Below are 22,538 nucleotides of genomic sequence, written 5' to 3'. Positions count from 1 at the left end.
ATGTACAATTATATAAGCAGGACACTTTATTCAATCACATACACATTCTCTCAACTTTAATTCAGCTTTAGATAACATCAGAATTTAGCAGGATGTATGTATGTATGTCAAGTATAAGGGGGTAGCCGTGTTAGTTTGTATCCACAAAAACAAAGAGGAGTCTGGTAGCACCTTAAAGACTAACAGATTTATTTGGGCATAAGCTTTCGTGGGTAAAAAGCCCACTTCTTCAGATGCATGGAGTGGGTCTTTTACCCACAAAAGCTTATGCCCAAATAAATCTGTTAGTCTGTAAGGTGCCACCGGACTCCTCGTTGTTTTTGTAGGTATGTATGTATCTATGTATGGCCATTATAAATTAGCTCCTCTTGCTGTGGTTTACCTAACCAAAAATGGTTTGGAATCTTTAAAGGCATATTTTAATATTAGTTTATTGGAATTTTCCCTAGTAGATACAGTTTGAGAAGGAGTCTATATCTCATATAGATACACTTCAGAAATGTCCACATGAGCAAATATTGAGCCTGATACTGCAATGGGATTTTGAATTTGCATGGGATGCAGTTTCAGGTACTTCTTCACAATCCCATGCCATTATAACAGGAGACTCAATACAAGGTTGCAGTGGCAGGTGACAATAAATTATGCATTTATGTTTTGCCTTTAGGCACATTCCAGAGCAAGGGTTGGTGTGAAAATGGCACCACTGCAGGAGTGTAGCCCTGAGAGGCACTGTGTACTTCAGGCACCCCTCTGCAATGCAATTCCTGTGGTCCTCTGAGCTGGTGCTGAGGCAGAAGTAATCTGGTACAGGCCTGTAGAGCACAGCATACTCCCTTCTCATGTCTTGCCAGCTTCACAGTGGGGAACATCAAAAATGGAACCCTGGTCTCGTCCCCACACCTGGAATCACAATCTGGGCAGTTCTAATGCAACTAGAGTTAAGGGTCTTACTCTCCCATATTGCCCTGTGCAGCTGTATTAGAGCCATAGTGTAGCCCGTAATATAGTTTTCCAAAACTGCCTAATTTGGGGTTCTTACTCTTGCATTGATCAGAGCAAGATTTTTCCTTTAAGTTCATATGTGCTGTAAAATATTCTCTGTAACAAGACAGAAAGGGGGACTGAAAGGCCATTCCTGAGATTATTGACACCAAACATTTGTTTTAGTGAGAGAACCCAAGATATTTCCTGCTGTCAGGCTAATAGTCACATGATATGAAAATCAGTTGTGTTGTGACAGTGGTCATATTTGACACTTATCACCCTTCAACCTGAAACATACGAAAGGGCACTTTAAAAGCTATTGCTTAAATGCTCCATCCTTTACTATGTGAATAGTCCATGGACTCTAATTGTGGTGCTTTGGGATGTGGTCTGCAATCGCACTGTCCAGACGCTACTATTTTGTTTTGTAATCTAGGCTCTTGGGGGTCCCACATCCCCATTCTTATGCACAGTGAGTGTATCTTACTTTGCTAATAGTCCCATTGAATAGACTACAATATTTTCAAAGGAAAGGTGGGAAGATTGGGCCCTGGGTTCAGTAAACAGGGTTTATGTGAACTTTAGCCTGCGGTCTATCTGACATTTTTGGAAAACACTGTGTAGGATAATGCCTCGTGGGACAGTCTTCTAGATTATCTGTTCTGATACTGACCTTCTAGCACCAACAATGCAGTTCAGGTAAAGTTAATTCCTATTTGGGTGATTTTGAATTGGGTTGCCCTAGTATAATTGCTATTTTCTCTACAAAAGTGGATTAGAGAGCACCTTCTGTGTTTGGCAGCAAGAACCAGAAATAGACACTTATTTCTTGTCCCAGACTTGAGCAATCTGCTGGTCAAATACTGACCACATGACTGAGTTCTGTGAAGGTGGAAACTCCTTCCACAGCTAAACTAACACATCAAGATCTGTGTTGCAAGGACAGTGAATGCTCTGGGTTGTTTTCCCACTGTCCTGCCTGCAGAGCTGTCCAGATGGCGTTCTCACAATATAATACAGGCATTAAAATGGAGCACTCTCAGAGGAGGCGCAGTATTCAGCAAAACAATGCACTGCTTATGTGTAGAATTATAGGGTTAGCTACTAGACCTCCACAGTATTACTATCGTGGCTGTCCATACTTTAGTGCTTTTTCATTTACAGAATAACAAATAGAGTATGTAATCAAATTTTATTTAATAATAATTAGTTTGCTGGGGTTTTTTGCTGTACTGGGCTAGAGGTTATAAGAATTTTGTTTTCCCGTTGTAACCATGGCTCTTTTCTTCCATCACGTCTGCTTACAGAGATCCTGCCCAATAGTTTAGGGTAATGGTGCCACTCAGTGAAACAGAAAAATCAGCTCCCTGTTACAAAATGGCAGAATTTTAAGTTTGGGAAAAGGACTATTCAGCAAGCACTTGAACATTGATACTTTCCATGGAAATATTGGCCATGTTAACTTTTTGGCTGTTACTTGGTACTATTTTTTTTTTTTTTTGGAACTTCAAAAACAGCTAGAGAGACCTCTTTCATTTCTGTTCACACACATACATATTATGCTTGTACTTTTTGTTTCGGTGTGAGATATGTGTATAAAATACAGTTTGATATATAATGTAAATACAATTACGTGTACATACATAAATCATAGTTGTGCTTCTCAGATCAATTATAAAGGTAATGTGGCATAAATGATTTCATTCTAACAGGCCTTTTCAGCTGGCTATAAAACTTACTCAGACTGACCTTTCAGACTGAAACTTTCCACGTTTGGTCACAGCCTGAAAGTGAAAATGGTTCCGCCAGTTTTGGACACAGAGGTGTGAAGTGTACACTCTTGCCACAATAAAGAACAATTTTGCAACTTCTGTTTTTCCCTTTGCAGGGCAGAGTGGGAGGCTCGTCTCTCCTCAGATGTGGGAGAAATGTGTAATTTGCCAGAAACTCTAGAGGTGAAGATGTCCTTTTTGATAGTTTTGCTTGGCTGCAGTTAGATGGCTTGAAAAATATATATTGTGCCCTGGTTTGTATTATAGGATAGAGGCTTGCTGTTCTTAAACTAACAACCCCACAATGTTGTATTGGCGCTGCACCTGCTGCATAAGACTCTCATTTAATGTGTACGTGAAAAATGGTGTGTATGTAATGAGGCAGCCTGCAGGAACAACTGCAGTAAGGCTCCTGCAAGAGTTCGTGGCATCCAGCCAGGATTCCCTCATATCCGTGTGGATCTGCAAGGATCCACTGGCTTTGGGGTAAAACTGCTGAGTTAATTCCAAACCTCCCCTGTCTTCGTTCCCCTTCCACTTCAATTAAGAACACAAAGTCTGAACACTGAATTTCTCTACCTCTGTGCAAGTGTAACCCATCTAGGGCAATGAAAGTAGTTTCTATAGGAATTTATATACTATTATATTAAAAACACTTTCCATAAAGCCACCTATAGTCTCAGCATAGCATCTCTATAGAAAAGCATCACTTAGCTGGAAATGATCTTTAGAGTAGTTAACTGTGTGTGAACGGTAATGAGCTCCCAAAGTCCAGTTGGAAAACTGGTTAAAAGATGAGTGAGGAAGCTAGGCCCAGAGCAATGTAAGATTTTTATTATGTGCCTTCTTTTTCCAGACGGAAAAATAATGAACATTGACAGGACATTATCAAGCATAAATGACCTGTAAATTCACTGCCTGCAAAGCCTGTAAAATTAATAGGATATTTCTCAGACAGTTGGAGAAGCTGAAAAATCCAAATAAATGGACAAAACTCTACTCCTCTTAAAACCAAGTTACATTTTTATTTAAGGGTGTCAGATGAAATTTAAGGTGGCTTCATCAAGTCCAGTGATACAGGAGTCATCAGCAAAGCTATGGGTTTTATTTTTTTGAGGCTCTGATAAAACTTTCCCTACCAGGAATTTTCTTTGATAGCGGTACTGTATTGTTTTAAATCCTGAGCAGGAAAATCAAGCACCTGCAGCAGCTTCTCTGTTCCATTCATCTAGGGCCAAATCCTGATCTCATTTAAGTTGGTGGGAGTTTTGGCGTTAACTTCAATGGGGCCAGATCATATTCTGTACACATGCTCCACCCTTATTCAGTTTTTAAAAAATCCATCTGAAGTCATTGTCTATCAAGTGATTTTCATGATGTTCTCTTGTATTATTATGTTCTGTGTTCATAAGTTCTATGCAAGCAGACCTTCCTCAGAATTCTACTCTCTAGAAATCTGGTAGAGGGTTGGTTTGATTTGCATGCAGTATATGTGCCCTCCGTCTATAAAGCATAGCTGGTAGGTTTCATCTTAGTCTTGCCATTGATGACTATTTCCCCATTAAGGGCTAAGTTGTGTCTGCTGACCACATGCCCTCATTGGGGTTTTACAAAGATGCACCACTCTACGGGGAGAAGTTTTCAGACTCCTAGGAGGAGTGTCCACATTATTGTACTCTTTTAAGGAGTGTAGCGTACTTCCTCATCTTTGGGTACAGCTGGCCAGTACTTTGGGGGAACAAGCCATGATTCCATTACAGCAGGGCTCCCACAAGAACTAGCTAATGATCAGTCCTTGTGCTTTCATGAAGGCAGTGACTGCAAATCTGCCTAACCCTTACACAGATCATATAAAGTGTGGGAAAGTTCCTCACTTCATAGATTCTAAGGCCAGAAGAGACTATTATGATCATCTAGTCTGGTCTCCTGTACAACATAGGCAATAGAATTCCCCCCAAAATAATACCTAGAACAAATCTTTTTAAAAAAAATCCAATCTTGATTTTAAAATTGTCATTGATGGAGAATCCACCATGACCCCCGGTAGATTGTTCCAATGGTTAATTACTCTCACATTTAAAAATGTACACCTTTTTTCTAGTCTGAATTTGTCTAGCTTCAGGTTCCAACCATTGGCTCTCATTATACCTTTCTCTGCTAGATGGAAGAGGCCATTATTAAATAGTTTTCCCCATGTAGGCACTTACAAACTGTAATCAAAAAGTACCCCTTAACCTTCTCCTTTTTAAACTAAATAAATTGAGGTTTGTGAGTCTATCATTATAAGGCATGTTTTCTAATCCTTTAATCATTCTCATGGCTCTTTTCTGAATCCTCTCCAATTTATCAATATCATTCTTGAATTGTGGGTACCAGAACTGGGCATAGTATTTGAGCAGTGGTCACACCAGTGCCAAATACAGAGGTGAAATAACTTCTCTACTCCTACTCGAGATTCCCCTGCTTATGCATCCCAAGATAGCATTGTCTCTTCCGGTCACAGTCACACTGGATGCTCATGTTCAGCTGATTATCTACCCCTCAAATGTTTTTCAGTCACTGCTTCCCATGATAGAGTCCCCCATCCTGTGAGTATGGCCTTCATTCTTTGTTCCTAAATTTAGCCATATTAAAACTCATATTGTTTGCTTGCACGCAGTTTACCAAGTGATCCAGATCACTCTGAATAAATGATCTGTCCTCTTCATTTACCACTCCCCCAATTTTTGTGTCATCTGCAAATTTTATCTGTGATGATGTTATATTTTCTTCCAGATTGCTGATAAAATTGTTAAATAATGTAGGGCTAAGAACTGGTCCATTGGGACCCCACTGGAAACACATCTACTTGAGGCTGATTCCCAGTTTTTAATCCATTTATATGTGCCATGTTCATTTTACATCATTCTAGTTTTTAATCAACATCCTGCAGTACCAATTCAACACCTTGCAGACATCTAAGTATATTATATCAACACTATTACTTTTACAACCAAACTTGTAATCTCATAAAAAAAGGAATCAAGTTAGTTAGACAGGATCTATTTTCCATAAACCTATGTTGTTTTGCATTAATTACATTATCCTTCTTTAGTTCTTTATTAATAGAGTCTTGTAACAGCCGCTGTATTATCTTGCTTGTGATCAAGGACAGGGTGGCAGGCCTATACTTACTTGGCTCATTCCATTTACTCTTTTTAAAAATCTAGCACATTAGCTTTCTTCCAGTCTTCTGGAACTTCTCCAGTGCATCAAGACTTATTGAAAATCAGTATTAATGTTCCAGCAAGCTCCTCATCCAACTCTTTTTAAACTCTTGGATGCAAATTACCTAGACATCCTGATTTTAAAATGTCTATCTTTTGTAGCTGATGTTTAACATCCTCCCAAGATGCCAGTGGAAAGGAAAGTATGTTATCACTATCTGATGAGACGATACCATCTTTTTTCCCCCCCAAATACAGAACAGAAATATTTATTGAGCACTTGTGCCTGTTCTTCATTATTATTGATAATTCTAGCATTTCCATCTAGTAATGGACCAATACCATTGTCAGGATTCTTTTTGTTCCTAATATATTTTTAAATCTCTTCTTTATTATCTTTCTTTATTCACCACTATTATTTGGTGGCTGAATAAGACTGAGTCAGATCTAGTGCTAATTAAGATTAAAAGAATAAAGCACAACTTTAGTTCTAGTGCCTGTGTGTCCTCCAAGAGGTTTGTCTTACAGACCTACAGTCTAACGTGTGTGTGGGAGAGATGGAGTACATTACACTGTAGCAAAATGGGCTTCCGAAACCCCCTCTACACCTACCATGGAAGTAAACCCTTGTAAGGAAGAATCCCCTACCTGTGTTTTAGAGGGTCTGGAATGCCCTAGTTGGGGGGGAATCTAGAAGAGTGAGGAAAAAATTTACATTTTCCCTGCTCTGGTTGACAGGTACAGAGGCTGCTGCTGTGAAAATCTGCAGGAGGAAAATGTAAATGTCTCATTGAAACACAAAGCAAAACTCTCCAATACCTTTACTCCCTCTCCCCCATCAACAAAAAACAGTACTGGGCAATAGAGAAAATAATGGGAAAACATAGTGAAATAGAGAAAATAGTGTATAGTTTTGTTTTGTTTTCCAAAGCCTCCTTCTCTTTTTCTGAATTCCAGTTTTCTGTAAATGTCTAGATTTTTGTGTGTGTGGAGACTGCTACTTAGTCTCATGGGGTGCTTCTGCGTGGGGCTTTAATCCTGCACACGCCAGGAGGGCCTGGGAGGCTTGGGGCTGGCAAGTTGTTTGCAGGCAGATAACCACTGAGATGTGGACGGGCAAGAGAGAGTAACAGGGAATGCTTTGCAGTTTGAAGTAGCAGTGGACAGAGAAGAAGTTAGGCAGTGAACAGACAGGACAAGTAGGACGTCTATTAAAGCAAAATCTCCTGTGGTTTTTGTCTCTCTTAGATCCATTTAAGTGCTTAAAGTGGCATTGGATGAGAGAGGGAAGGCGTATTTTCAGGGGTGTAACTCAAGAGCTCCTATTGAACAACTGAAATCTTGTATTCCGCACAGGACAGAGGGCCTTGACCATAGTAGTGACATGTTCATTAACAGCCTTCTTTCTTCCTTTCTTAGGTGCAAGTGGGAAATACACCTCAGGACCAAAGAATTGTGGGATACATTTCCTGCACTCATTTGCAAGCTCTGGCAGGTATTATCTCGATTTCCTTTTCTCAATGTCGTTCTCATGGTGTTCCTAGTTCTGTGCCGGAAGTTTCTCTAATCAAGTGCAAGAGCAGCATATTAGCAAAACATCTTTCCCCATCCTGCATTTGTAACAGTGTCATGCAAGTAGCAAGGGGATGGAAAGAGAAAATAAGATATCTGTAAAAGCCACACATCATAGATTCTTCAGCCACTTCTTGAAACACAACCAAAAGTTGCACACCAGTAAAGATTTTACTGATGGCATGTTGGGACCTGAACCTGGGTAGTGCTGAGCTCCCACTACACTCTTTTGGTTTAAAAATTAAGACTGCCCATCACCATGCCAGATCAGGCCGATAGGTATCAAAGCAACTCCCAAGCATTAGCTACAATGGAGAAATAAACCATTTATTTTCTGAAGCATTTGTTGTTGAGCCAAAACTGTCACTATTTTATATATTACGCTGCAACTCTCACTGCTGCACCAAGAAGAATAAAAAAAAAATTGTTGATGACAATACCATAATTGGTCAGGAATTTTCTATGAAAATGTTTGAGACAGAAAATATAATTTTCACAAAATTGAAACATTCTCGTGGGAAAATGGAAATATTTCAATTTTCTGTTGGGAAAATCTAAAGAAAATATTTAGTTAGGGTCAGATTAACCCAAATCAAAACACATTTCTGATCAGGCAGACACATTAATGTTGAACTGAGATGCCACAGTTCCTAATGGTAATTGCCTATGGGCCTGGCTCCCTGGCCTGTAGAGGACAATAGTGGCATGAAGAAACCAGACCCCTAAGGGGAACTGGGGGCATGAGACTCCTGAATTCAGCAGCTCAGGGGGACACAGATTACTGTCAGACCAAGTCTACACAAAATATTTTGACATTCCCAAATCAACATCGTCCAGTCCATGAAAAATTTTGAATTTTTCATCCCAACTTGGGGACAAAAACAAACTTTGAAATACCAAGTTTCTGATTTTTGACCTGCTCCTATAACAAGATATTTCCCAGAATCCAAAGGTATAGTGTTTTCTGAGACTCATTGTAACACACCAGAAAATCATAATAAAAGTTTATAAATAGAATAACTTCCTGCACCCTGAAAAACCATGCTAAGTGAAGCCGATCAGTCATCACACAGAGCAGTTCAAGTAGAAATCAAAAAGTTGGAAGAAGCCCAGATTCTTTGCCTGATTTTTGCTTGCCATTTCCAGCATAAATTGTTAATAAGTTTATGCTCTGTTTAGAAAATATTGCTTGTCCTATTTTAAAAACATGTTCCACTTCTTCGGCTACTACCATATATAGTGCTTGCTATGTTATATGCATTGTTTCATGAAATGATACATGATGCTGGAAAGTAAAACAAACTATATAAAATAGAATAAAAAGCCCCGCAGTGGCTGGGAGACTACGAATTGTATATGTTTGAACTCTTTTTAAAAGAATGGGGAAGATGTTCTTTATCAGCAGATTTCTCAGTTCTTCTTAGTGTATGTATCAGTGCGGATCCCACTGTAGGTACATATGCCCCTTATGTACATGAGACCAGAGGCTTGAATAGCAGTGTCTGTCGGGGCTGTGCATGTGCCCTGCATCTCCTTAAGCTCTCTCTGTACAGCGAGACAGAACCTGGAAACGGTCTGACCAACTAAGCTTTACCACCCACTAAGTCTTTTTGAAATTCTTTGAGACGTTCAGAACTTTTCTGATCCATTGATAAAGAACCACCACGAACAAAATCACCCCATCTGGTAGAGCCTGGTAAAATTCTGACTTTTTTTTTTTGGTCTCCCCTCCCCTGCCCCCCCAAACAATGCAGATTTGGATCAACCAAATCATTTAAAGAATTTGTCAATATTGGCTAATTGTTTCAGTTGAAAAACCATTTACAATTAAAAAAGAGAGAGTCAAAATGTTTGATATTTTCAAAATATTTCATTTCAAAATTACTTTTAAGTTTATTTTTTAAATTAAAGGTAGAAAAGCTTGAAATTTAAATAAAACATTGTTTTGGATTGAAAGAATTTTTCCAAATGTTTTTGGACTTATCAGCTAACCAAAAAAATTTCTTACCACCTGGACTGAATGTTGACAGACTGTCTTGTATGCCCCCAGTCGGTACAGAGCACCTGAACATGGCAGATTCTACACCTACAGACTTTAAGCCCTGCCCTTCTTGCAAAGGATTAATTCCCCTGTAAGACAGATACAGCAGATGCCCCTTCTGTTTAGGAGAGACCCATATACTGGAGAGGTGCTTGGTATGCACACAACAGCTTTGATGTTTGGATAAGATGTAAAATGGAGGGATCTGAGCACTTGTGACTATGGCACTTACTGCAAGAGATGTCCTGGCCAAATTCTGTTGTAAGCAGTTATATATCTTTTTATACCTAAAATTCACCTTTTTCATTAAAATGGAACCGGCTATAGATTTTTTTTCATTTACTGCCCTGGAACTGTTTTATAGTGTTCCTGTTATTAAATTGCTGCTTAGAACCATTCCAGAAGTAGCTGCATTTCAGTGGTAGATGGAGAGTTCCTTTAATGAGGCTTGAACTTCTTACCTACCTACTTCACAGGGGGATTATGAAGCTTGGTTGGTTCTTTCATGCCTGTAAAATGTTCAGCAATCCACTGATAAAAGCTGCTTTAGAAGTGCCAGGGATTATTGTTTGGAAAGTGGCCATCTTCTGGCTTGGCTGAAGTCAGAGACCTTCTTGCAAATGTAAAGATAATTTTTTTTCAGTGAAGTACAACTAACACTTCAGTTGTTAATGGCCCAGGAGGAGTTTTCATGTCACTATTCATGTGAACAAGTGGATCTCCAAACTATATTATTAATTAATTTGAAGATGCTTCCTGTTTACAAGGTAACAACAGTCCTGAATGTACTCTAACCGGTTGACATGTTTACAGCAGAACAAATCAACCAAAAAAAACCATTTAAATCTTCAAGGATGCAGGCTGAGGAGTTTTAGCACAGGATATGGTCATTACACAGTGAACAGACAGTACTCCGAAATTATTATTATTGAATTACAAATTGTAAGTAAATATTCATATTTTAAATGAAAGAAAAATACAAAAATCAAGATGAGCCAAGTTGACAAAGGGTAGGTTTTATTAAAAACAAAAAAATTTAAAATCCACATTTCACTTTTCATTCGTTCCCCACTTGTCACCAGCCTTCACCCACTCCCATGTTTTTTACCACCTTATTTCCCTTTTAAAAACAGCATAGTTTTTCCCTACAGATAACCAAGGCCCTCCTCTCCAGCTTTATATTAATCAATGGGAGCTTTGCTAGTGACTTCACTGGGGCCAGGAACTCACCCATTGCTTTTCAAAAATGAATGGAAAGGAGAAGCTGTGATTTTCCACTAGAAACACAAACAAGCCATTTATTCTGGGCAAAAAGGCCTGGCTGACCTGGAGGAAGTGGGAGAGCGAACCCAGAAGGTTTAAAAAAAATTTCCCTTTCTGTGGTTTGACAGTTTGGTTTTTGTTGCTCTTTGGTATTTCCCACCATGCTCTTCCTTGTAAATGGTGGCGTTGGAGGGATTAGGACCATCTTTCTTGCTGGCAAGAACTTGAAAATATTGAATGCAGGAACTAGTTAAAACAGAGGATTTTGTCTTTTTCCAAATCAGTTGTAGAGACATAACTGTAGAGCAATTAGTGCAGATCTCTGTACTCTGGTTAAGTAATGATGTTAGCCAATCAGACACAGAGATTCTGAGTCTGAACAGTTACTGAGAATTGCGTGCCTGGGGGCAAAGAAATTACAGTTTCTAGTTACAGTCTGGCATCCCTATTCTAAGATTTGCTGGGACAATTCTGTTTCAGTGAACAGGAAGTGAGTGGTTTGTGGAATGACTACTTGGTTGGCTACTCTGTATTCTGGCAGGACTTCTCCATTCTTAGTTGTCATTAGTTTCGCATCAGAAGCTATTGATTGCTTGGGTCTGGTAAGACTGAGTACCACCAATAGTCCCCCTGCTGCTAGATACACAGTGTAGAGTAGCTGTCGTGCAGCTCTGGACTTCCTGCATTCCTGAAGGAATTCTTCATGGGGCTGGCCTCTGGGGATCAGTTAACCTGAGTTTCCCAGATGTGGGGAATGGGGCTTCTTCAAGTAGTGTCCCCATGAGTGCCCCACTTTAGGTGCGCTAGCACCCCCTGCACCTTTGATCGGAGATTTCTCATAGCAGTGTCTGTTCATCCCGCGCATGCGTGTTAGTCAGTCTTAAGTGCCCTGTGCCATTTTTATATAGCACTGCACGGGTGAACTGCCCTCAGTTCTGATGGAGCTCTGGCCGTTGTCCTATTGAGATTTCCTCAATCAATTTCTTGGTCTTACTGATATTAGTCTTAGTGGTAGTTTTCCATAATTAGTAAATACTTTTGATATAGATTGTTTTCTTTAAAAAAATTTCTTTTTTCTATATAGTATTTAGATATTAGATAGTTACTACTACTTAGTGGGAGATAATACCCAGTTCTCCTGGCTTCAAGCACTGTCTGTTGTGCTGGGAGATGATCCCGGTCAGCGATGGGCACTCCTGCTGTATCCATTGCCTCGGGGAATTGCACATTGCTCAAAAATGCAACTTTTGTCTGGCACGGAAATCAACACCCAGAAAAAACAGGGAGAAAGTTTCATCTCCTTATGATGGAGAGCTCTCTACATTCAACCTCTGACCCAGGCCTAGGAACACTCACCCTCCCCCGTATGTTGGTCCCCAAGCAAGTCTGCTGCCTCTGAACCCCACACTTCCAGGGTATCTAAGAGAAGACACAGGACTCCTCTCATAAGCCCTTGAAAGAATATGCCCCTGGCTTGCCATGCCAGGTAGAGAACCTCTCTCTAAAAAGCAGAGATCCTCAGCTACCACAGCACCACTAGCTCTTCAGTCAGGTACTGTTGAGGCCCCCGGTTCCTCAGGACCCAGGGCACAGCTAGACTGCAAGGCAGCAAAGCCACAGGCCCAGAGAGACCATCGGTACCATTTGATGTGCAGAAGAAAAGTGAGATTATTTTACATTAGAATTAATGTAATTAAGAAGGTGAGTGAGTGGAGGGAGTTGTTCAGCAGATATCTGTCCAAGTTGCCTACTGCTAAAAGACCTACGGCTTGTCTACACTACCACTTAAGACAATGTAAGTTACATTGCCAGTGGTTTTTTCAAGTTTTTGTAAGTTACATTGACTTAAAACTGTGTCTAGGCACTCTCATGAATACAAGGACAGATCCGCATCCAGGTCTCTTCCTAAGAAGAGAGATCCCTCCCTGGCCCTGTCCAAATCCAGTGAACCTTAACATGTGGATCATAAGGAGTCTTAGACTGCTTAAGACTTCCAAGAAGGAGGGTAAAGCGTGGAAGAGAAAAAGATCTGTTGGTGGCACCGACACCTAAACATAAAGGCTGACATCCACCAGTTTCATCAAAGACTGCTGGACTGGATTCTTCAGTGGTACAGGCCCACCCTTCTAAGGATGGGCCACCCGCAACATCTCTGGACGCATTGGAATGGTCAGTCCCGACTGCAGGAATACCCCAAACATCAGGATGTGCAGATACTTATTCACCAGACGATATCTTTTTCTGTTATCCTCAATCCCCTCTCCTTTCCGGCCCTTCTGAGAGACATTGACACACTGATGGACGAATCTATTTTGGTAATACAGCAACCCTCTCCACGCTAACCCTCAGGCATGAGCATTCACCCTCCAGTACCAATGTTCCCGTTAGTGGAGCAAGAGTAGAACTCCAACTTGGATGAATCAAACACTCTGGCCGGTCATTCATCTCCTCACAGATGAGTCTTAACAGGGAGGTGAGGAGATCCAGATGCAACTTTCCCAGGGACTCCTGGTACCCAATGCCGTGGGATCCCCATTAACCAGTCAATCCCTCATAGGCCAGTGGGACCCATATGGCAGGTGCCAGAATCCATCCATAAGTCCTACTGCACCTCTCCCACAAAACATCTCCTGTATCGACGGGCTATGAGGAAGAGGAGGAAATCATCTCCAGATGAAATGATCACTCAATCTTAATCATCTCTGCTGGACAACCATAAGCAGTACCAGGCTCTACTACAGAAGACAGCAAGTTACTTTCAGATTCAAGTAAGGTGGCACACTCAGAAGTGAGGCAATCTTAGAGCGAGCCAGCCAGAGTGGTTTGGCATACTTGGCCTTCTGAGCCCTTACACTTAAAAGAGTTGAGAGGCACTAATTCATACTGGCCAGATGAGCTGAGTTCCTTTTCACCCACCCAGTGGTCCACTTGCTGCTGAGGCAGGCAACCATGGAAAGAGCAAGGTCACAACATCCTAGCACCACCCTGGCTGACAAGGGCTCAAAGAGGTTCCACCTTTCAGGAGGAAAGGTATTCTCCTCTACAAACCTGCAATGCTTTATCACTATCAGGCTTTGTTAGCAAAATATGATTTAACAACTACCGTAGGCTGGCAGACTTTACAGGACAAACGTCCCCATGAGGACAGAGCCCAATTTTAATCCTTCATTGAGGAAGGTGAAATAGTGGCAAAAAATTCCTACCGGCTGCAGTAAATCCAGCAGACAAGGCACCTAGAGAGCTAGCCACTGGTATAGTTATAAATAGGACCCTACCAAATTCACAGTCTATTTTGCTCAATTTCCCGGTCATAGAATTTTAAAAATAATCAATTTCACAGTTTAAGATGTTTACATCTGAAATTTCAGAGTGTTTTAACCATGGGAATCCCCACCCAAAAACGGGTTATGGGGGGGTCACAAAGCTGTTGTAGATTTAGGGTATGTCTACACTGCATTGTTAACTTGGATGTGACACTTCTCGAGGCATCCTGGGCTGATAGTTGGGAGTCTTGCCTGTACTAACTGGTTGTTAGCTCCCTATGGATCCCTCCACCTTCTGGCAGTTAGCATCAAGAGGTCGTCAGTCACACCAGGTTTACAATTGCTGGACCCAGGTCTGATGGCCATGCTAATGCATCCGTACTGCACTACGCAGACCTTCTGACTCAGGTCTGAAGTTTGACCTGTGTCCACACTGCAAAATGGGCTTGGACCAGAGTCACAGCGGGACTTAGACTCTGACCCACTCCCTTTAGCCAGGTCATAGGACCTGGCTCCTGGGTGCTTGCTGAGCTGAGTCAGACTGATTTGTATGTGGACAGAAGGCAGGTTTGGGCTCAAACCGGAGTCCGAGCCTAGGCTTAATGCGCAATGTATATGTACCCAAAGCCACAGAATGAATCAGTGGCAGAGCCATGAATATAATCCTGAGCCCCATCCCCTGATCTATTAGACTATGTTCCCACTGGCATAAAATCATAAGTCAGAGTTTTCACCTTGGGGAGCTTTTGCTGCCCTTCACATAGCTGCACACTTTAGTGGTGTTAAGTTATGCACGTTGTTATCCAGGCTGAGCTGAGAGTAACAGTCCCCTTTAGAAGATATTCAGATTCACATTTTTCATTGAGTATTCAAAGATATGTTACCAAATTATCAAAGGCATTAGTCACATATCCTGAAGGCTTAACCTCACATTCCTTACATTAAAACCGTTAGCATAACTCAAAACACCCTTTGCCATCTGTCTTAATGTAAGCATGCTTGCTCAGTGTGTTTACCAAATATCCTGACATATAAACCAATGTGCATATATACAAGCTCTCTAATTTCCCTTCTGAACACTAATAAAAACCAGTGATGTGGGTATAAACCAACACTTGTCCCCTCTCTGTGCTCACCATCTTTGGGATTAGAAAAGCCTATCTGGTAACTGAGGTGAGGAAATATCTTATATTAGGCTAAGTTCTGTTGACGAAAGAGACAAAACCAACAGAAATTGGTCCAATAAAAGATATTACCTCACCCACCTAGTCTCTCTAATACTATGGGACCAGCATGGCTACAACAACATTGCAAATATCTGGTAACAGACACATTTGCAAGTCTTATAGGGTCTGCATGCTATAAAACACACACTTGAAGTTCTTATCAGGACTACCAGTGCAGATCTCACAAGATATGCATCTAAGGAGGTCTCTTCCTTAACCTTACGCCAAGGAGTGGGTGGTGGGTGTTTTCCCCAAGCCAGAAAAGCCCAGCTTTCCCGTCCCCTTTATGCACGTAAGTTAACATCTTGACATTACGGCTTACTTACCATATATGGCTGAGAAAAAGCAGATATGTATTTTATAAGCATAAATAACCTTCAGTATTAAACAATCACCATCTGCATACCGTGTGATCAGTGAAAGCAGATGTCTGAGATAGTCTTGACATGCCTGGGACATTTTAAAACACTGAATAATATAACATACAAATCAAGCTATTTCATCATAACGAGTGATTCTGAGCATGTTGTTCACCATATACTCGGAGCATGACATTTCAAATCAAATCTTCATTTCATGTGGAAGGAAAGAAACATTGTTCTTTCTTACCTTGACATGTTTATCATTTGGAGGCTGAGCCACCTATCTCACTGGGTTCACACTGTAGTTCCAGAAAATCAAAGATAATCATCATTTGTTACGAGTATCATGCACAGCTTGTTATTTTGTGTGTAGCAAACAGAACAAAAGTGGGAGTGAGAATACAGTAATAATTATTTTAGGAACAAATTTTCTCCCTCTCACCCACCCGTCCACCCCACCAGTCGGACTTTTACTGGCTTTTTTAAAGTAATTACAACAACTAAATTTGATTTTGATAAAATCTATTGATCAAGTCTATCATTTAGGTTGGAACACACAGCAGTGTTTTCTGTGTATTTCCTCAGAAGTGGCTGGCATACTACTGGGAGCTATAAAATAAATGATTTTAAAAGTGTTCTCAATGAGCTCCAAGATGGATTAGCTATTGTATTCCTTTGGTAAAATATACTCTCATATACTTTTGTGTATAGTTCCTTTCTTCTACTCCAAAACCCTAGAGTAGTTTAGTAGCTAATATGGATGATCAGAGACATTCCTGCTATATCTTATTCAGCTGAGAAAATGTTTCCAATCAGTCAAAAATGCACAAATATCCAGAGATGCCCAACTGGAGTGAAAGCTGAGCACAATTTTTTTTCTTCTTTGAGTGTCCAGATGTATGGATCCACCAATTTTTTCCCAGAGGAACGTCATTTTTCAAAGATATGCTGAATGGATGGAGTATTATTGGTAGCACAGGGCTAGTTTTAGAAAATGATAAATTATCTGAAAAATCAGGCCACAGGGCTCTCAAATTGGGTACCCATTTTTGACATTAACATCTGTGCTTCAGTTGCCATTAAAAGGGGAGTTGTGAAGCTAAATCCATCAGTTTCTGTGTAGCACACAGATGCTAAATAGGACTGGAAGGGACTTCCTGGATCATCTCATGCAGTCCTTTGCTATTGCAGGAAACAGTGTCATATAATCAGGGGTGAAAGTAATTTACAGGACTTACTGGTATTGCCAGAGTCCTGAGGGGTGTGTGGCCTCAACCGGAAGAGGCGGGGCCTCTCAAGATTCAAAGGCCCTGGGGCACCGGCTGTGGCTGGGAGGAGTGGCGTAGCCGGGTTCTAACATCAGGGGGAGCGAACACATAAAAAAAGGCGCCACCCGACATATCAAATTACTAATTACATACTTTTAAATTCGTTATACATATTTATTTGTACTTAAAATGAAAGCACAAGAATGATCTAGCCACGGAAGGGTTGCACAGCTGGCAGTTCACAGGAGAACTTTAGATTATACTGCGATATACTTTAGATTCTAGAAAGTAAATCACAGAATACAGTAGTTTGTAATTGTCACCCCTTGCCCCCGGAGCAGAGCGGCGGCTCGGCTGTGGCAGAGTCATTCCCCGGGCTGCCGCTGCTCGCGGAGAAAAGATGCTGCTGAAGAGAGACCACAAGAAAAAAACATCCCACCCTCCCCCCTTTTCCTTCCTTCTCCACCTCCTCCGCTGGCACCAGCTGGGCTTCAGAGCCACTAGGAGCTCTGCCCACCAGATTGTGGCTTTTGTGCTGTTCTGTTGAGGTCCCCTTGGATGTCCTGATGTGAGAAAACGGAAAGCTTGGAAGCCGTGTTAACTTCCAAGTGACAGGTGCCTATTGTAGTGCTGCACGCTTGGTTTCCAGCCAATGGTTCCCTTATTTCTTGGTGGCATATTAATTATTATTAATAACAAGTCCAGTAGGGCATAGAAGCCTCACGTGAAGTCAGGCTGTGCTAGAAGCTGTACATATAGAGTACAAAGAGTTTACAGAGGGTGGACGAAAGGAAGTATCCCCATGATTTGGGGTATGTTTACACTGGAAAAGGGAGGTGTAATTTCCGGCTTGTGTAGACATACCAGTGCTAGCGCTGATCAAGCTAGTGTGCTAAAAATAGAAATGGAGCCACAGTGGTGCAAAGAGCTAGCCATCCTGAGTGTGATCACACCTGAGACCCTTGATAAGCATTCAGGTGATTAGCCCCTCCTGGTGCTCATGCCATTACACTTCTATTTTTAGCACTCCAGTTTGATCCGAGCTAGCACCGTATGTCTCCTCCAGCTGGGTGTGATGCCTCCAGCTCCAATGTAGACGTACCTACAGATGGAGAACAGAGGCACAGTCAGACTAAGTGACTTGTTCAAAGTCACCCAGGGAGTCACTGGCAGAGCTGTGAATTGAACGCATGTCTCCGGCTTCCATACAGTTGGATTGCCGCTTCACCTGGAGGTCTCAGGACAGTAATAGGCTGATTAGGCCTCAGCTGGAGTATTGTGTCCAGTTCTGGGCACCACATTTCAGGAAGGATGTGGACAAATTGGAGAAAGTCCAGAGAAGAGCAACAAAAATGATTCAAGATTTAGAAAACATGAGCTATGAGGGAAGATTGAAAACATTGGGTTTATTTAGTCTGGAAAAGAGAAGACTGAGAGGGGACATGAGAACAGTTTTCAAGTACATAAAAGGAGGAGAGAGAGCAGGAGAAAGAAAAATTGTTCTTCTTAACCTCTGAGGATAGGACAAGAAGCAATGGGCTTTCATTGCAGCAAGTGAGGTTTAGGTTGGATATTAGGAAAAAGTTCCTAACTGTCAGGGTGGTGATCCCTGAGCCCTTTCAATCCCTGCCACGGAAGCCGGTGTGGTCCGGCACGGCGTACTGGCTCTTGCCGGTACGCTGGACCGGACCGGCTTACTTTCACCTCTGCATATAATCCTGTTCATAAATTTATCAAGCTTCATCTTAAAACTACCCAAACGTATTGTCTATGAAAATGAGAGAGTCCAGAGATGTCCAAGAAGACAGTGGAACCAGCACAGTATATAAAGCCATCCTAGCAACCCCCAATAGGCTCAAATCCTGGTTCTAAACAGACGTGAATGGAATCTGCTCATAACATTGGCCCTACCCAGTCTTGGCATAGGAAAAAGGAGATGATGATCTTTGGTATTTATTTAGATGGAATATATGGGCCCAGAGAGTCAAAGGTGTTAATACGATCCTGTGGCTGTCCAACATTAAATAGTTTTAAACAAAGTTTTATATACAGAGACCTCAGCCTGCTAAATACTATGGCAAACACAGTTAAAAATCCTTTAAACCTTTTATTAAAGATACAGAAAATGAAGAAAAAACAGTTAAAGCATTTGAAATGTAACATATTAAGTAAGGCTTTTATTTTAACAACATCCTTTGTTCCCTTTCCCTTTCTCTAAAGTTAGTCTTTAGAAGGAACAAACCCCTTGTCTAACAGTCTCTTAGAGAGTATTCTTTTGGGGTGGGAAAGAAGTTAATTGAGATGGACTGGAGCTACCATTGTTGTTAAAGTTCGATCCTGTTTCCTAGAAAGCAAAACAAGACAAAACACACACAAAAGCAGAAGAAAGAAAATGCAGGTTCTTTCTCTGGTGTTTACTCTCAATTACAACTTCACTGCTGGCAAAACATGGGCACAGCATACAGGCTTTTCAACCACTACAAGAACTGGCAGATTTATACCAGCATCAGGCTGTTTAGGGGATTGCTTTTATCTCCCTCTCTGCTCACAGGCTTACAGTAATGTTGCAAAATATGCAGTCTTGGCCGGCTAAGCCAGACTCTTATTAGAAGACAAAACGAGAAGCATAGGAAACAGAAGAAAAATGGTGGGAAAGGAAAAAGACACACTGGGTTCAGGTGACAGTCTCTCATTCCTGGTGGCAGTTAAGATTCAGCCAGAACTGGTGGAGGTGGCAATGTCATCCGTCCCTCTGTTAGCTTGGTCTGGTAAGGACAGCTCTTGGGATCAAGACTACTAAGGCCCACTGATGTTACAGTGGATCTCAAGGATAAATGAAGGTGGCAACCATGATAGTGAAGCTTGCTCTTTTCCCTTCTTTTCGTCAGCAGTTATCCCCCTACACTTCCTTTATAACAACTTTGATTTCAAAGCCTCTTTTATTTTAAGGACCCTGAAAGGGAGTGAAGGGCGGAATAGTCCATCCTCCCACTATTTTGTCCACCAGTAGGCCTAATTTCTGATACCAAGTTTGGTTCATTGATTTCTGGGCTCACATTGTTCTTGTTTATCTGGCATGCTCATAACAGTCCTTGAATTACATCAGTAGGTCTTTTTGTTTGGACTGATTCAGTCTCTCTCTTTTTTGCACCTTTCCCTACCAACATTTGTTGTTAGGTTATTGAAACATTTTATTAATTTTCATTCACTTTTCACAGATGAGCTCACAATTAGGGTAAACTAATTCGGTTGTTTGCGCCCACTACTCAAGTTGGAAGGCTGTTCCAGAACCTCACTAGTATGATTTTAGAAACCACCTTCTAATTTCCAGCCTATTCCTGGTCATTTGTTGTTGTGCCAACGCTGTCATATGGCTTAAATAGCTCTTCTCCATCCATGGTGTTTACAGTGGTGCATGCCATAGTAAAGCCCCTGGGGAAACTTATAATTCTGTAGTCCGAGGAGGGTTTGAATGGTTAGCCTCATATCAAACAATGAGTATAAAATGAAATCTTGACCATCCATTCTGAGCACTGAATGGAGTGGAGGTCTTGTGGACAAAATAGTTTGTGATCATGTAATTAAAGACTGTATCATAATGCATATGCAGCCTTAATTCTAGAACTTCTTAACTTATGAATGCTTTACTTTGCAACCTTAACATTATACAAATTACATATAAAAAACTACATTTAAAGAGAGTGTAATTCACCCCGTGCAGAGAGCCAGCAGAAGGTCTACAAACTATTTAAGTCCCATTTCAACCTTATGTCAAGGACTTACGCAGTGTGTAGGCCTCATGCAAGGTCTCTGCACAGAGGATGAATTTTATTTATACTGTCCAAAACAATACCAGCCACTTTACATACAAATAGTAAGATATTCCTTGCCCCAAATTGTTTAAATATACACCATGCAGTAGGGGAAAAGATGCAATACAAGGGCTTGTTTGGGGAGGGGATGGATAGGAGGGGTTGGAGTGGTTTTGTGCTTTTATTCTTTTTATCTCCCTCCTGCGTATTTTGCTTTATGTCCCTAACAACGTCTGTTAGCTGCACAAGAGGAATGCAGCATTCTGAGTATCTATCTGTAAAGTTAAATGTTGTTTTAAGCACATTTCCTTGTACTCAGGCTTTTTCACATTGTGCTTCCCGTAGGAGACACTACAGTTCGATGTGAGCAACTTGATCTGCTTCAAGATTGGCTGGCTGATTTCCGAAAATCTACCTCCTCCTCCAGCACAGCCAATCCAGAGGAGCTGGTGGCTTTTGATGTGATCTGTGGAGATCTCAACTTTGACAACTGCTCATCTGGTGAGACAAGCTTTTCCCCTTCCTCTTGAATACGTAGCATCACAGTGAGCTACTAAGATGTTGTAATGTCTCCTCTAACTGCTTTAGAGCAGTGATCTGCAATTGTACATGGCTTGCGATCACATTTAAATAAGAATAAATTGCTATAAAAACTTTTAAAAATGGGAGTAAAGATTGTTAATCTGAGTGGGCAAACCCAATGTTTAAGAGATGCCTATTCATTAAAGGGGAAATTTCTAAGGCACAAAGGGCAGTCCTATCATTTGTGCCTTTGACAGTCTCCACCAAACTCTAAAAGAATCAGACAGGTAGCTCTTACCTGCTCTGCACTTTTATTGTCACTATGGCACCTATATACCCTTTCTTTCTAGTTACTAATATATATCAACAGGCATATAATCACTGGGTACCTGTGGAAAAAATCTTACATAACTGTGTAGTTAAAAACTATATCATAATGCATACGCACAAGGGGGCTGAATTAATGTTCCGAAGGCAACTTTAATTCTGGCATTTACTATCTTAAAGGACTTGACTTTGCAACCTTAATATTCTTTTAACTTATTTTTTTGGAAGTTTATTCCATATATGGAGGGCAAAGGACACCATTAAAAGTAGACCTTTACTACAAACAGATGTTAAATTTGCAGTGGAATTCTGAGTAAAGAATATCTCACACACTAGGATAAAGTCAAACATGATACAGTAAATGTTATTTTTAATGTGTATGTGTTTGCACAATGTGTATAGGCAGTTACATAAACGGATGTTAATTTATTTCAACTGGCTCATCACTACACTAGCTGGGCATACCACAGAAATTAAAAAGAACAATTATTACCAGCAATTGGCACAAATCAAAAAATCCATCCCTACTTCTACCACTACTGTCTGTTAATTTGGGATCCCCTCCAAATTATGTTCTAAAATTAAGAAATATTCCAAGTAAAAAAAGTCTTGCATTATGTTCCATAAATAAGTGAATCGGGACTCTGGTGGACTGTAGGAGAGCGTAAATTTCAGAACCAAAGGCTGTCTACTAGTGATGTCTTGCTGCTTGCTCAAAGGAGTTTAAACCTGGGCCCAAACAACAGAAGCTTTTCTAGAAAAGCAACTGATCTGAAAAGTATAGGGAGAGGGGTTGTCTAAGACAACCAGCATTATAGATACTAGCTACCACCACCAAGTAGCAGCTTGGAAGCCAGCACAGAGTATAAATCACAGGTGATGTATATTCGTGTGTGCGTGCCCCACTAAATAGGCAG

The 22,538-nt window shown here is 40.9% G+C and overlaps 1 protein-coding gene across 4 annotated transcripts in view; it reads left to right on the top strand.

Moving 5' to 3' along the window:
- Window positions 1-22,538, top strand: part of SMPD3 (sphingomyelin phosphodiesterase 3) — a 245,056-nt gene that overhangs the window by 200,580 nt on the left and 21,938 nt on the right. For all 4 annotated transcript variants that reach the window (XM_065567586.1, XM_065567587.1, XM_065567588.1 and 1 more), the window contains 2 exons: window positions 7,385-7,460; window positions 21,118-21,273. In XM_065567586.1, the coding sequence (XP_065423658.1) occupies window positions 7,385-7,460; window positions 21,118-21,273 (232 nt within the window). The remainder of the gene's footprint in view (window positions 1-7,384; window positions 7,461-21,117; window positions 21,274-22,538) is intronic.

The sequence above is a fragment of the Chrysemys picta genome, chromosome 14, assembly GCF_011386835.1.
Source record: "Chrysemys picta bellii isolate R12L10 chromosome 14, ASM1138683v2, whole genome shotgun sequence".
NCBI classification, from domain to species: Eukaryota; Metazoa; Chordata; order Testudines; family Emydidae; genus Chrysemys; species Chrysemys picta.
Note: the sequence above shows the minus strand (reverse complement) of the source record. Positions and strands in the feature narration are given on the sequence as shown.